The 15,902-nt window shown below is 46.6% G+C and overlaps 1 protein-coding gene across 3 annotated transcripts in view; it reads right to left on the reverse strand.

Annotated features, from left to right (window-relative positions):
- Positions 1–2,233: 2,233 nt before the first annotated feature.
- Positions 2,234–15,902, reverse strand: part of NAP1L1 (nucleosome assembly protein 1 like 1) — a 50,262-nt gene continuing 36,593 nt past the window's right edge. For 2 of the 3 annotated variants that reach the window (XM_073560002.1, XM_073560001.1), the window contains exons 12-15: positions 11,275–11,397; positions 11,144–11,176; positions 10,505–10,555; positions 2,234–2,909 (exon numbers count right to left, since the gene is read on the reverse strand). In XM_073560002.1, coding sequence (XP_073416103.1) covers positions 2,874–2,909; positions 10,505–10,555; positions 11,144–11,176; positions 11,275–11,397 — 243 coding nt within the window. In that variant the 3' untranslated portion in view covers positions 2,234–2,873. Of the gene's footprint in view, positions 2,910–10,247; positions 10,278–10,504; positions 10,556–11,143; positions 11,177–11,274; positions 11,398–15,902 lie in introns of all 3 variants that reach the window. The other variant, XM_073560003.1, reaches the window with a different exon arrangement.

The following is a 15,902-nucleotide window of genomic DNA, read 5'->3' on the forward strand; positions in this document are numbered from 1 at the left end:
TCATTATTTTCACGACCAGCTTTTAGGTGTCTGAATGGGGAAATGGCCCGCAAGCTTGGTGTTTCTCTGGAGAGAGAATTAGAAAATTAGTAATCGAAGAAGCTTTTAAACAAAAGGAAGAACTTAAAAAAACTCAAGGGACGCTTTCTGTTTCTTAAAATGGATGCCTGCACACGTCACAGAGTGAACTATTTTGCCATCAATGTCCGATTTGTTTGTGACAAAAATGAAATAGTTACCAAGACATTGGCAGTTAAAGACACCAAAGCTCATCACACCAGTGAGTTTCTCCAGGTCTTGGTGGAAAAGGTTCTGCAAGACTATGAACTTAAAGAGCAAGTTCTGTCGTAACTGACAATGCTTCAAATATGATAAGTACTATTAAGCTAATGAATGAGTGTAATGATGGTGACCAGCAGCTAGAAGAACATTCTGGGTCCACAGACACAGAAATGTTTGAAATAGAGGAACACAGTATTGTAACTGAGGAGCAAACTGAAGTTGCTTCAGATGAACAGCAACATGATAGTTTAGATGATCTTGTTGAAACTGCGTCAATATGTTCTTTCATTCATCACATGTGCTGTGTTGTGCATACGCTACAGCTGGCTATAAGAGACAGTCTGCAAGAAGGACATGCTGCTGCACTGATTGGCAAGGTGAGAAAATTGGCTACTGTTGCCAGAAGCCCTAAAGTTGACTCAATTTTGAAGAGACGTGCTGGAAAAGGGGCAATTATTGATCAAGCCACACGATGGGGCAGTACTTACTTAATGATTCAGCGCTTGGTTGAACTGAAAACCTCTCTTGTAGACATGGCTAACCTTCAACTGACGCTAAATGAAAGTCAGTGGAATCAGGTGACTGAGCTGGAAAAATTGCTAGAGCACCCATTTACAGTGACTAAAAAATTACAAGCAGAGGACTTAACTCCAGGTATTTTCTTAAAGGAGTGGAAGAACCTGATGTTTCGCCTGTCCCAAAGAGGAGGGTTAATTGCAAGTGGCATTGCTACATCAATGAAACGGAGAGAGGAGCTACTATTACAAAATAACATTCTTTTGGCAGCTGTTTATGTAGACCCAATGCATCGGATTCTTCTAGATGATCAACAGCTAAGTAAAGGAAAAGAAGCTCTGTTTGAAATGGCAGTAAGGATGAAAGGGTTGCAGAACAGTCAGGAAGAACAAGAAGAATTTGGTCGTCCTGCCACATCTTCACCCTCATCATCAACTGATGAAGAATTTAATTTAGAAAAATATTTGGATCACAAGGACCGTGCAAAGCGTTCCCGCATAGAAGAGGAGTCATCCCCATCAAGGAACACAGCCAGTACATTTCAGCAGAATTTTTCATGTGCACTAAAAGAAATTGAGAAATTTGACCATTCATCAAAAATAACAGTGCAACAAGCGATTCCTCTGTATCCTGACATTGTCAGATGTTGCCCGAGTGGTTACTGCTTTGCCACCAACACAAGTTAGTGTAGAGAGGTTGTTCTCTGCTCTCAAAATAATTAGATCAGATTTGAGGGCATCCATGAAGGAGGATCTGACAGAGGCAATACTTTTTCTGAGGACAAATTTATAGATTTCTTCTTATTAACTGCATAAAAGTGTTTATTGCATATTTACTTACAGTTTAGAAAAGTTTATAAAAGTTATTTGCTATATTCTAATTGTATTCTAATAAATGTAGTTTTTGCTCTAAGTGGTCTGATTACTTATATGATGGTGAGAAACTGAATAAGCACGATGTTTAATATTTTACAACAGTAAATTTGTTGTTATGAATTGGCCATTTATGAAGGAGTCAGAGCCGGAGTCAGAGCCTGATAAAATCCAGGAGTCGGAGTCGCAACTGTGGCTTACCGACTCCACAGCCCTGTATCTTATCATCTGTACCAATATTCCAAATGGTACACAATATAAAAACCTACAGCTCCAATATGTTAATCACCTTTGCAAATTGCCCTTTAATTCATCCCACCACTGTATCTCATTGTGATCCCGAACAGCAGCACTAACGCAGTTATTTTCCCAATTTATGCCGATGCACAGAATGTATACTGACGTCACCTTCAGACAGAATAATTTATGTGCTGCTATGTAAAGTGCACAGAAAAGCATCTGAGGACCGGCATGTCCAGGTTTCCATGCAACATCAGTCTGTATGGAGACTGTGTGGCAAACACAAGTTGCATGCATGTAAAATATACAACACAAGATAAAACTTTCTGAAAATACTAGGTTTTATTCACACCCCATCGGTAAACAATAACCTTGTTATGTTAACCATCAGATTGGTTTATAGATCACAGTCACAGAATACAAAAACCCATAGCATAACAAGCAGATATGATCAATGGACATGGCTTGATTGCAAATTGATGTCAAGGATAAGTTATTGAATGTACCATTTCCAAGGTAAGAACTGTAATTCTAGAACAAGGTCATGAAGGCACAGCTATTGCAAGCTACTTACACCTGTTTGAACTACTGGGCTGAGAAAATACTTTGGTTCCTTAGGAGTTTTATCTAACCAGACTGGTCTGATGGCAGCTGTGATGAATCAGAACTCCAGAGATCTACATGGCAGAGACTTCACAAGAACCAAGACTATGAAGCAGTGAAGAACATGCTTTAAAGGGATTTCAGCATCCCATTATATACTTGGCAGGAATGTACACTTAATACTAAGTCCAAAGATCTTACCATTTAGACAGATTTTTAGAGGTTTAAATTTTATATATTTTTTTAACAAAAATTGTTGACTTTATTCTACCAAGAATACAAAACATAAGGCTGTAAGTAACTAAGAGTTGTTTAACTTATTACAGTGCAGGTAATCCTCAAGGTCACATATATGCCACTTCATTGCTGCTTGCACTCAGCTGGGTTTTGATCTTTCTGTAAAAGAGGAAAAAAAAAAAAAAAAAAATTTGATATACTCTTATACAAGGTCATCATAAAGCTGCCACCCACCACATCATTCACCTAAATGTGCAACTCTGTACAAAAAGAATCTGTCATGGCACAAACTTCCCAGCATAGTTTACATTCTCATCATTGCCCTGGAAGACTTTCACAGATTAGCACTGGATGAAACTCGAGACATGAACATATACTGAGGAGCAACTGTCAGGTTCAATAAATCAAGAAGCAAATCTATGGAAGCCAGGTCAAAAGTTGACACTTGAGAGCCATATACACGTTTTTCCAGGTTATAATGCCCTGTAAATCAACTAAGCAGCTTTAAAAGCTGGGTGTGAACAACTACAGAAAACACTAACGCTTATTTTATTTTCCCCATTAGATAACCATTTTCCTGCGGATTCATTCAGCCATGCTCCTGTATAGACAATGCATACATTCTGTCACTTATGGCACCCCCTGGTGTTCAGTGCTAGACAGCAATTCTGATACAATTCTGACAGCCAATTGGTCTGCATATAATAATCATTATTTTTATATAGCGCTAACATATTCCGCAGCGCTTTACACACATTTTCATCGCTGTCCCCAATGGGGCTCACAATCTAAATTCCCTATCTGGGGCTCACAATCTAAATTCCCTATCAGTATGTCTTTGGAGTGTGGGAGGAAACCGGAGTACCCGGAGGAAACCCACGCAAACACGGGGAGAACATACAAGCTCCTTGCAGATGTTGTCCTTGGTCGGATTCGAACCCAGGACCCCAGCGCTGCAAGGCTGCAGCGCTAACCACTGAGCCACCGTGCTGCCCATAAGGCTGCTGAAGTGATTCCTGTTCTTGTACCAGAGTATTTTAGTAGTCTGAGCATGGGAACAGGTACAGTAGACATGCACATCACAAGTGGGTGCTCATCTAGACTGCAGAATTTTTTTTCTTTCTCGCTTCATTGGCTGACAGGGTTACCATGGGTGTACGCTGCTGCTGGGAGGCTGACACTATGCAAAATAAAAAAGTAGCTCCTCCCTCGGCAGTATACACCCCACCGACAGGCACCAAGTACCTCAGTTTGAGCCTAGTGTCTCTAGGAGGCGGACCTGGATCACCCCATATTCACAACAAACCTTTTCCTTTCAGGTTTTATGTCTTTTTTTAGATACATAAATGTAATTTCTCACCCTGCCTTACCATATTATGAGGCTGAGCTAGCAGTGTGGTGTCACCCACATCACATCCCTCAGGCAGGACTCTATCCCCTACCACCCTCATGGGTGCTCCTGGGCGATAACCGGTGGCTAGTCCTTGCCGATTCCCCTCCTCACCCCTCTCTCCAGAGAGGGCCGAGAGGAAGATGGTGGTCACCGGTGGTGACCTTCACTGAAGGGGTTGATGCCATCTTCTGCACTGTAGGAACAGTGCGGGAAGGAGGATATTGTCTCCCAGTCACCCTCCCCATCCAGGGGTATCCCTTCTCAATATATACTAAGCTGGTAAGACGACGGACACTCCACATAAAGCCTACAGCACCACAACCCCTCATGGCAGCGCACTTTAATAGCAGCTTCATAGTTCACTCAGCGGCCGGGCCCTGCGTTGTCCCCACCGCCATCATTGACCCCCATCCCCCCCAGTACATAGCACTGTTCCTCTGTCAGGCGCCAGCTTCTTTTGTTTTCACAAGGGTTCTCTGTTCAGCGTGCGCTTTTTTGGCGCTTATTTTTTTTCCCTCCAGTCAGGCCTGGAAGCCCACATGATGCACGCCCCTCTCCCTCAGTATCACTCCTGTCGGACACTAGCCACATCCACCGCTAAGGTCCTTCACTGCTCCAGCGTCATAATGCTGCCCAGCACCTCGTGCACTACCCGGGCAGCCCACGGACTTACTATTCAGGGGACAGTCACGCTCCTGCTTGCTGCGGATCACTGGTAACGGGTAGGCTCTGTCCTTCTCCCTGGGCCACTTTATAGCGGTCCCCTGCATGTTACTCGCTCCCCCACAGTATCTTTACCTCACGAAAGAGTGTTACTCTACATATGCCCCACTCACAAGGGCTCCCCTTGCTGTTAAAAAAAGTGGACATCAGGTCGGTAGTCTCCCATCTGCCCGTCCTGCAGTAACTCCACCACGTCTGCCCCACAGGAGCAGTGACTCCCGGGATAAGAGCACTCCCCCCTCCACCGGAGTGGGCCGTTGCAATGTCTCAGTTGGTCGCAGACCTGACTAAAGTGGTATGCCAGTCCCTGGTCCAGGTCTTAGAATGACTTCCACAGCCAATTACAGCCACCAATGCTCTGACCTCCTCAACGGTGAGCCATCAACACCTGACCGACCTCCAAAGGGACAGTCTGGGTCAGAGTTTAAGCTAGTGGGCTCTGTCTGACTTTTCTTCCAGCTCACCAGGACCTCCGCAACATCCAAGCTGCCTTGTTCGTCCCAGCTCCCCTCCTCAGAGGAGGACCTTTGTCAGATATAGATTTACAGACCAGGCATGGACTTCCACAGCCATCAACTGCCACCAGTGCTCTGACCGCCTCTCACGGCAAGTCACCAGCACCTGACCGCGTCCTACAAAGGGACAGACTGGGTAGGAGTTGAAGGAAGAGGGCTCTGTCTGGCTCTTCCAGCTACCAAAGACCTCCGCAACATCCAGGCTACTCTTTGTCCCAAATCCCCTCTGAGGACCTTGGGTCAGATCTAGATTCACGGTCCAGGTAGGAGGATTCAGATACAGCCCTCACGTACATGGTAGATAGCCTCGAACTTTTATTGATTTGGAAGGATCTCATCCTTATAGCATGAGTGTATAATAGCTGATATAAGGCTAACTTGAGCAAACACTGGGAACATCCAGAAAAGCATTCAGGACGAAATCAGTGCTCCACAAAGTGCGCTGAGGAGGATCCCCAAGGTGGATCCGCCGGTTCTCGCCTGTCTTCCAAGACAGTTCTATCGCTACCAGACGGTGCATCACTGAAAAATTCGACAGTCAGATCAAATCACTGTCCAAGTTTATTTTTGAGGCCACTGGCGTCCTCTCGGTCCAAACTTCGCCTCAACTTGGGTGGCGAAAGCCATCTCAGCCTGGGCAAAGATACTCTGTAAGGGTATCTTAGAGTCAGCTCCTCAAGTTGAGCTAGCTGAATTAGCGGACAAAATTGATCATGCCACCAAATACCTTCTAGCTGCCTCAGTGATGCAGCCGGGTGTTCCGCAAGAGCAAACAGTAACATCGTGGCCATATGCCGCATCCTTTGGTGGAAAACATGGAATGCGGACACCATCTCTAAGAAGTCCTTTTTTAACAGGAAGGCTCCCCGGCTGTTTAGGTTCTCTCGACCTTTCCAATCTTCAGAAAGTTCCTCACAGCAGGACAGTTCTACCTACGGAGAAGGGAGGAGACCATCATTCAAACCCTCGCCCCACTGGAGACCAAGGGCAGGAACCCCAAGCCCTCAGGTTCCCGCTCCAGCAGATTTTCTTCCAAGTGTCAGGTCACGCCCACCTGGAGGTCTTTCCAGGGTGGGAGGCAAGACTTCTTTCCTTCAGGGATGAGTGGCTGTCAGTTGTTGATGGCACCTGGGTAAGGGAAATCGCTTCTGGTTACAAGATAAAATTTCTTCACTCAGTGAAGAAACTTCACATCACTTATCTATTGAGTTATTTATGTGCTGTCTTGTGTATAAATATTTTATTCTTCAGACTTTGTATTAGTCTAGCCTGATGGAGACATGTGTAGTCTCAAAATCTTGCAATTTGTTACCACCTTGTCAGTTAGCCATTAAAAGGTACCAACCACTGAGGACTCTCCATTCTAAAATATTCTTCACTCAGTGAGACATTTTTCTGTCTCGCCTACCAAAACAGCCATCTTAGACACCAGTTTTTCCTCCATGCTGTCTCTTCCCTATCATCCAATTCGGGAGGCGCATCTCCATATCCCTATTTGTGTACAATACCAGAGGTTCCTTCAATTTGTGATCCAGGAGGATCATTACCAAATCAAGGCTCTTTCCTTCGGCCTCAGTGTCCTCACAGAGGTCATGCCAGCTATCAGCCATCTTCTGCCCCAGGGGATTCTAATATTTCCTTACCTGGACGATCTGTTAGTCAAAGGCAGTCCCACTGAGAATGTGTTCAGAATCTGCAGATTACTCTGGGCACTCTGACCTGCCTCGGCTGGATAATCATCAGGGAGATGTCCACTCTGTACCCTACTCAGTGACCATTTTCCCTGGGCATGGAATGCCACATGAACCGGGCCCGGGTGTTCCTTACGAGGGACAAGTTTTCCACTTTTTCAAAAGGAATCAGATCCCTGAAACGCCCAATCCTCATTCTCCTTCGGCCCTGCATCAGGAACCTAGGGTAGATGATAGCTGCCACGGTAGCCTGTCATCTTTGTCCAGTTCAACACCAGTCCTTTTCTCCTGTCCCTACTCTCTGCCTGGGACAAGTCTTTAGTCTCGCTGGACCGACCCATGCTCCAGCCTCTCAAGCTGAAGATGTGAGGGACGTTGCCTTCGTCAGTCCTGCATGGGAAATTCTCCCTCTTCAGTGGCCGGTCATCAGCACCGACGCCAGTCTTTTCGGGTGGGGTGCGGTTTTCCATCGAAAACAGAGCAAGGGCGCCGATTCCCTCAAGAAGCCCTCCTGGAAATCAAAAATAGACGTTTCTGTAGTGGTTGTCACGTTTTCCCTTAAACGCAAAACGTCCCCTTTTCGAAACCGGGCAGAAACACAATCTTCCTTGCCATCCTCCATGGGCAAGCCTTTCTTGTGGGCAACCCAGTCCACATTCATTTGGCCAACACCACAGCCGTGGCCTACATAACCCACTAGGCGGAACTTGCAGCAAACGGGTAATGACAGAAATGGCAAGGATCCTACGTTTGTCAGAACGTTATATCCCAGCCGTTCAATCCCGCGAGTGAGAAATTGGGCAGCCAACTTCCTAAGCCACCAGAGCCTAGCATCAGGCGAGCGGTCTTTCCACCCCCAAGATCTTCAGCCCGATCTGTCATCGGCGGGGTACACTGGATGTTGACCTCACGGCGTCTCGAATGAACCACAAGGTTCCTCGATTTGTAGCCAGGGCCCCTCAGGCCGTCGGTTGCAACGCACTGGTGATTCCGTGGTCCCAGTTTCGACTCCCTTATCCATTTCCACCTGCCTCGATCTTCAGTGATTGGAAGAAAAAAAAAAAAAAAAAAAAAAAAAAAATCAGAAGGGATTCAAGTCATTCTGATTTCACCAGACTGACCAAGACAACCTTGGTATTCGGAGCAGGTACGCTTGCTCTCGAAAGTCTCCTGGAGGCTCCAAGACCGTACAGATCTTCTCTCGCAAGGCCCCCTCTGCCACTAGAGTTCAGTCTGAGTTTAACAGCACAGCAGTTGAGGCCACGGTTCTGAGGGAATCAGTTTTTTATGCACCACATCATTTAGACCATGATCAGAGCTAGTAAACCAGTCTCCTCACGCATTTACCATAGGTATTGGAAAGCATTTTTCTGATGGTGCGACGTCAAAGTTTTCCCCAATATCTTTCTCCCTTCCATCCATCCTTGGCTCTCTTCAATCTGGTCTGCCTGTCCTTTGATTACCCTACAGGGCTAGGTTTCAGCTTTGTCGATTCTTTCCCTAGGAATCTGGAATCTATGCCACAGGTTAAGGCCTCTCCAGGGAGTTGCCCATTTGGCCCCTCCCCTCCTTTCTCCGATGGATCAGTGGCATCTTAACCTCTTCCTTAGGGTTCCCCAAAGCACGCCTTTCGAGCCCATTCAGAACTTTCCACTTTCCCTCCTTTCATGGAAAGTGACCCTCCTAGTGGCCATTACATCCATTAGGAGAGTTTGACCTTGCGGCCTTATCCTCTCTTTCCCAAGGTAGTCTCTTTACACATTAATGACATCTTCCTTTCCTCCTTTTTGTCCTTCTCCTGCACACCCACTGGGGAAAATCTCTCCCCAAGCTGGATGTGGTCAGAGCAATTTGAGTCTTTCTAGAACAAGTCTCTTCGTCAATTCGACTTCCTGCTTCTCATCTCTGAAGCTGGGAGATCCTTCCAGCGACCTTCAAATTCCACAATCGCTCGTTTGATTCATTTTGCGATACTGGAAGCATAATGTGCTCAGAACAAATGGCCCCCTCCGGGAGTGAGCCCACTCCACCCGTGCTGTAGTGGCTTCTTGGGCCGTCACCAAGCTTCGACTTTACAGATGTACAGGGCAGAGACCTGGTCGTCCTTGCGAGGTTCTACAGGGTTCATACCCAGGCCTCGTCCGATTCTTTAAGTAGAAAGGTACCGCAAACGTCGGTATCCACCGATCGACCCAAGTCCTTTCAATTTTTTTTTTTTTTTTTTTTTTTTTTTAACTTCAATATGCAGTCATTCAATACGCCGTGCTACACATGCTATGTGTAGGATAATTCAGGATCTACTATTAACACCAGCATTCATAGGAGATTTGACTGCAGGTCACAGCGGCAGAGCTTCCAACTGCACATTCTCAAAGGCTCCTGTTCTATCATTCTAGGACAGGTTTGTCAGTAACAAGGTAAGGTGCTGGACATTTAAATTCTATAGCAATTAACCCCCTAGACAAAATTGAAGTTTGCTTATAAATACTATACTATTTATAGATGCTTTTTTTTTTAAATGTCATTTCTTTAAATGTGTAAAGAACATATATTTTACACACAAGAAAAGTTATTTAGAGGTCTCAACCCTTTGGTAAACCATCACCCCCCCCCCCCCCCCCCCCGAAGAGTGCTGGTTGAAAGCCAAGCCGTCCAAGGCACAATGAGGCAGTTATACACTGAGAAGTTTGAGATTCACCATGTAGGAAAGAATCAGTCTTATAACAAGGCTGGTCAAACGCAGATCACTAAACACATTTATCCAGCAATCACCCATGCCATGAAATATGACTGAAGATAAGGTGAAGCCGTACTGGTCAGGTGTCCAGCAGCCATTGGCGAGACATCGTAGGCGATGCAACAATACACACATGCTTACAAAGTCTATTAAACTAACTACAGCCATTTAAATCCCATTTCAGGACACCATTGAAAAAAAAAAAATGGCCAGTGTTCTACAATATTGAAGCCAATGGCCTTTTCTGGTAATGCAACAATTATGTGAGGTAGCCCCTACATATAACAGATGACCAGCACAAGTTGTGGGTTATGGACCTTTTTTAAATGGTGCTTATTTCTAATAGGGAGCTATGAAGTTTACCAGTTAGTGTATGCACGTGAACCAAAGCCACACACACCATTAGTGCATTAATACTCAGCATCAAGAGTTACATACCCAGGGTAAGAATTCTGGCACCATTTAAACCTAGTAAGGAAAAATGTCAAGGGTAGACACAAGTGGAAAGTTTTTCACCGAAAACTCAGGCATCTCCATGTTAGTCTAAACAAATGCATGCTATATTGTAGAATTTATATATTTGCATTAGAGCAGTCAGGGAACCAAGTACAATCCATACACAAAAATGAAGGTTTGAAGAGGGGGGTGTAGGGCAGGAGTATCCAAAACCACTTAATTAAACCACCAACACTCACCTTAGGTTCATAATCTGGGTCATTTTCTTCATCTGCTTCCTCTTCTCCTTCCTGCAAGAACAGTAGTTGCAATTAAACACCAATTTTAAGATGTGGGAGGAAACATCTGTATGAAATGTGCTGCCCAAGTCTTTTAACTTTGGAAAGAACACATATATTATGTCCTATTCTGAGCAGACCACCATATGCGACATGCTCAGTTTCACAGATCTCAATATCCATCATTTTAACGGATATCTAAGTAGAAGTACTGAAAATCAGTGTGTCCGTGTGCTGTCCGATAAAAGTGAATGTGTGAATGCAGCCTAAAGCTACCGAGTGAACTGTCACAGTAGGAGTAGACATCAGCTGAATGCCCACCAGTCCAAGTAACAAGGTTCACATAAAATACCTGCTGGTCAAAAGCTGCCTTTGCAACTGTCCTGCCTTGAGTGCAGCTGCCTCAATACTGAAGGGAAATAGGTGCTATACATGTAATTTAAGACCCTATAAATTAGTTTAAGGTCACAGGTCAAGACATGGGATGTAACTAGATGGTAAGCAACATTGATTTGCCTTGAAAATTAACAAAGTACTGTAGTTTGATCAATATGCGGTAACTGCTGAAACATTTAGTCACATGTAAAAGGTATTAATTACCTCATCATCTGCTTCTTCACCTTCCTCATCATACTGAAAAAAGTTTAATAGATGTTTAAAGTCTTAAACAGGCAATAGAGTTAGTATGTAGAAAACATCTGCTCAACCATTCTGTCAAACACTGAACTTACATCATCGTCATCATCTTCAATAGCTTCACCAGTAAAGTAAAGAACGGATCGAGGAATTATACGCTCACGTAGGAAGTGTCCTATTTCAAAGTCTGCCGTAAGAATAGCTTCTGCATCATCATCCTAGTGAAATATGGAGAGAGAAAAAAAAAGTTAGACATATGAATATACTTCAGCACTGCAAGTTAAGGCACTATGCACAGAATCACTATTCACTACCTTGCACAGGCACTCCGTGCACCGTGGTGTGGTCAAAAGTTTTACCTACACCTTCCCTCCTGGTTGCTTTCCATCCATCACCACCCACCCCCAACTGACAGCTCTGGCTTGATAGAGTTTGAAACCAATCAGGTGGGAAAGCTCTTATGTTTGGCCTGCCATGAAGCACAGCGCTCTTGTACAGTTAGGTCCATATATATTTGGACAGACAACATTTTTCTAATTTTGGTTCTAGACATTACCACAATGAATTTTAAACCAAAACAATTCAGATGCAGTTGAAGTTCAGACTTTCAGCTTACATTTGAGGGTATCCACATTAAAATTGGGTGAAGGGTTTAGGAGTTTCAGCTCCTTAACATGTGCCACCCTGTTCTTAAAGGGACCAAAAGTAAATGGACAGATTAAATAAAAATAGGTATTAGACCTACCGGTAATGATGTTTCCAGGAGTCCATCCTGACAGCACTATGGAGGACGTCCTCCTCCTCCTTACAGGGACAGGAAAGCACACGAGAGGTTAAAAAGGCCATGTCCCACCCCCTTTCCCTCAGTGATTTGACAAGTACCACAAGGTGGATGATGCTAGTAACGGTTTAATGAAACAATCATATTACAGCATATGACATAACATAATACAACATAGTATAACATAACAGGGAGGGAACTACCCGTGCTGTCAGGATGGACTCCTGGAAACATCATTACCGGTAGGTCTAATACCTATTTTCCAGGACGTCCACCTGACAGCACTATGGAGAGTACCAAAGCACCTCCTCAGGGTGGGATTACTGCTTGGAGAACTTTTCTCCCAAATGCGGTTTGTTGGCCAGCTAACACATCTAGTTTGTAGTGTTTGCAGAATGTATTAAGACTAGCCCAGGTTGCCGCTCGACAAATTTGATCAACTGACGCCCCCGCCCGCTCGGCCCATGAGGCCGATACCGCCCTCGTAGAGTGGGCTTTTAAGGAATCAGGCGGGCTGGCGCCTTCAGCCTGGTAGGCGTCCGAGATTACTGAGGTAATCCAACGCGCGATGGACGCCTTAGAGGCCTTCTTCCCTTTATTCCTACCTCCAAAGAGAACGAACAGGTTCGGGTCGACACGCCAACTATTGGTGGCCTCTAGGTATTTTATAACTGCGCGCCTCACGTCTAGCGAGTGGAGCCGCCGCTCCTTCTCATTTCGGGGATTATCGCAGAAAGAGGGTAACACTACCTCCTGGTTCAGATTTCTTGTAGAAGCTACCTTCGGGGTAAATGCCGGGTCTAACCTTAGGATTATACTATCCTCTCTTATCTGGAGGTATGGATCCTTAGTGGATAGGGCCTGGATCTCCCCTATTCTTTTGGCCGTGATAATGGCTACTAGAAAGGCCGTTTTACGAGTGAGAGCAGGGATGGCTATCTTCTCACTAAGGGCGAAAGTGTCCAAGCAGAGGAACCGAAGTACCAGGCCCAGGTCCCATGGCGGGGTGAGCTGCCTAATCGTGGGGCGCAGGCGCTGTGTGGCTTTTATAAACCTTATCACCCAGGGATGTGCAGCTAACTGATAATCGAAGGCGCTCAAAGCTGAAACCTGGACTTTTAGAGTGCTGGGCTTGAGGCCTTTATTTAAACCTGCCTGCAGGAACCCTAGTATGTTAGGGAGATCAGGGGTACCTGCCACGAGCTCGGACCTGCCACCCTCCAGACAGAATCTCTTCCATATCTTCCGATAAATTGCCGACGTCACCGGCTTCCTGCTGGCCTGTAGGGTGGATATGACCTGCTCCGACAATCCTTTTGCCTTCAGGATGTCCCTCTCAGGATCCAAGCCGATAAATGGAGTCTTGCTGGGTCCGGGTGGTGGATCGGGCCCTGGTGGATGATGTTCTCCCACGAGGGCAGCTCGACTGAATCTTCTACTGCCATGGCTCCCAGAAGGGAAAACCAGCTTCTCCTCGGCCAGTATGGCACTATCAATATCACTCTTGCGTGGTCCTCGCGTATCTTTCTGAGCACTGCCGGTATGAGGGCCAGTGGTGGGAACGCATAAGAGGGATTCTCCCCAAGTCTGACTCAGGGCGTCTACGCCCTCTGGATGGTCCATCAGATTTAGGGAGTAGAATCTGGGAACCTTCGAGTTCTTCCGGCTTGCGAAGAGATCTATACTGGGGTTCCCCCAGCGCTGACAAAGCTGGTCGAAGATCTCTACGTTCAATTCCCACTCTGTCGGGTGGATCTGTTGTCTGCTCAGGTAGTCTGCCACTTCGTTTTGGGAACCCTCTAGATGTACCGCGGTCACGGATCGAACTGTCCGTTCTGCCCACGTGAATATCTTTTCCGCCAGTGCCTGTAGTGGTTGATGTCTGGTTCCTCCTTGGTGTTTCAGGAATGCCACTGTCGTTGTATTGTCGGATAAAATGCGAACATGACGACTCTTTAGTACCGACCGGTTTCTCCGCAACGCTTCCCAGACCGCGAAGAGTTCCTTGAAATTGGAGGATCTGGCCTTGATGCTTGCTGGCCACTTCCCCTGGAAGATCTTCCCTTCTATGTGGGCTCCCCATCCCCACGCACTTGCGTCTGTGGTGACTACCACGTATGGAGAGGTTGTCCAATGCACGCCCACCTGAAGGTTCCTGGCCTGTAACCACCAGCGAAGGGACTCCTTTACTCGTCCTGAGAGCCTTAGGGGTTTGTCTAGCGACGCCTGACTCCTGTCCCACCTCGCGAGAATCTCTTTGTAACAACCGCGAGTGGAATTGGGCCCAACGGACACACTGGATGCAAGCCGTCATGAGGCCCAGGACCTCCATTGCTTCCCTTATGGAGCATTGACGCTTCAACAGGCCTCTGGTTCTGGCCTGAATGGACTTCTGCTTCTGCTCGGGTAGCCAGGATATTCTGTCGGCTGAGTCTAGGACGACTCCCAGGAATACCTTTCTGGTGTCTGGTGTGAGGTCCGACTTCTCCCAGTTGATCACCCAGCCCAGGAACTCCATCACAGTAGTTGTTCGGATCCTGTCTCAGATGAGCGCTTCTTTGGATCTTGCCACCAGTAAGAAGTCGTCCAGGTACGGCACAATCACAATACCCTGATCTCTCAGGTAGGCCACCACCTCTACCACCAGCTTTGTAAAGATCCTGGGAGCTGAGGCCAGCCCGAATGGAAGACCCTGGAACTGGAAATGGCAGGTCCGGGCTGGTGAACTGATCGCGAACCTTAGTAGGCCTTGGGATGAGGGATGAATAGGAACCTGATAGTATGCCTTTTTTAGGTCTAGGGTGCACATAACTGCGTCCCTGTCTATCAGAGGAATTGCGGATCGGATTGATTCCATCCGGAACCTCCTGTATCTGACCCAAGCATTTAGTGGCTTCAGGTTTATGATGGTGCGGGCCTCGCCGGATTTCTTTGTGATTGCAAACAGGGAAGAGTAGTGCCCTTTCCCTCTTTCTGACGGTGAAACTGGTATTATGACCCCTGAGTCTAACATGTCCTGAAGATCCGACCACATTGCGGAGTCCTCCTGGACGACAGTGGGGGCAATATATCTGTCGGGGGGAGGAGAATAGAGCTCTATCCTGTAACCTTCTCTGATGGTTCTGAGGACCCACTGATTGTTGGTGACTCGTGACCAGTTTGCTGCAAAGTGGCGAAGTCTCCCCCCAATGCCTATGGAGTCATTGTCTCCTCGATCTAGATGTCGATGCAAATGGGGGACCTCTGTTCCTCCCACTTTGGCTGAAGGAGCCTTTGTAGGAGCTTCTATTAGACCTCGCCCGGCCCCTAAACTCTGACTGTCCTCTGAAGGAGCCTCTCCGAAAGGACTGGGACCGCCTGGGCTTTTCTTCCGGGAATCCCTTATTCTTATCGGACACCAGCTCAAGGATATTATCCAGGGCTGGACCAAACACCCTCAGACCCGAGAAAGGGATGGCACATAACTTTGCCTTAGAAGGGTTATCCCCCGACCAGGATCTAAGCCAGACTGCTCTCCGGGCCGCATTAGAGAGGGAGCTGTTTCTGGCCGCAAACCTAACTGATTCCGCCGACGTATCCGACAGGAACGCCGTGGCTGATTTCAAGAGAGGAAGAGATGCTAGTATCTCTGACCTCGGGGTCTTGTTGGTTAGGTGTTCTTCCAACTGCCCCAACCACAGGAACATAGACCTAGCCACCGAGGTGGCTGCTATGTTGGCTCTAATCAGGGCCGCCGACGTCTCCCATGCTCTTTTTAACAAGACGTCCGCCTTTCTATCCATCGGGTCTCGAAGACCGGATGAGTCCTCGGCTGGGATAGCCGACTTCTTAGTAACCTTGGCGACCGGGACGTCGATCTTAGGGACTTCTTCCCACGCCCGAGTTTCCTCGGGATCGAAGGGCAGTCTATTTTTAAAGTTTCGGGAGAGTGTCAACCGACGC

Source organism: Dendrobates tinctorius, unplaced genomic scaffold (assembly GCF_039654945.1).
Source record: "Dendrobates tinctorius isolate UK_male_01 unplaced genomic scaffold, ASM3965494v1 ptg000290l, whole genome shotgun sequence".
Classification (NCBI taxonomy): domain Eukaryota; kingdom Metazoa; phylum Chordata; class Amphibia; order Anura; family Dendrobatidae; genus Dendrobates; species Dendrobates tinctorius.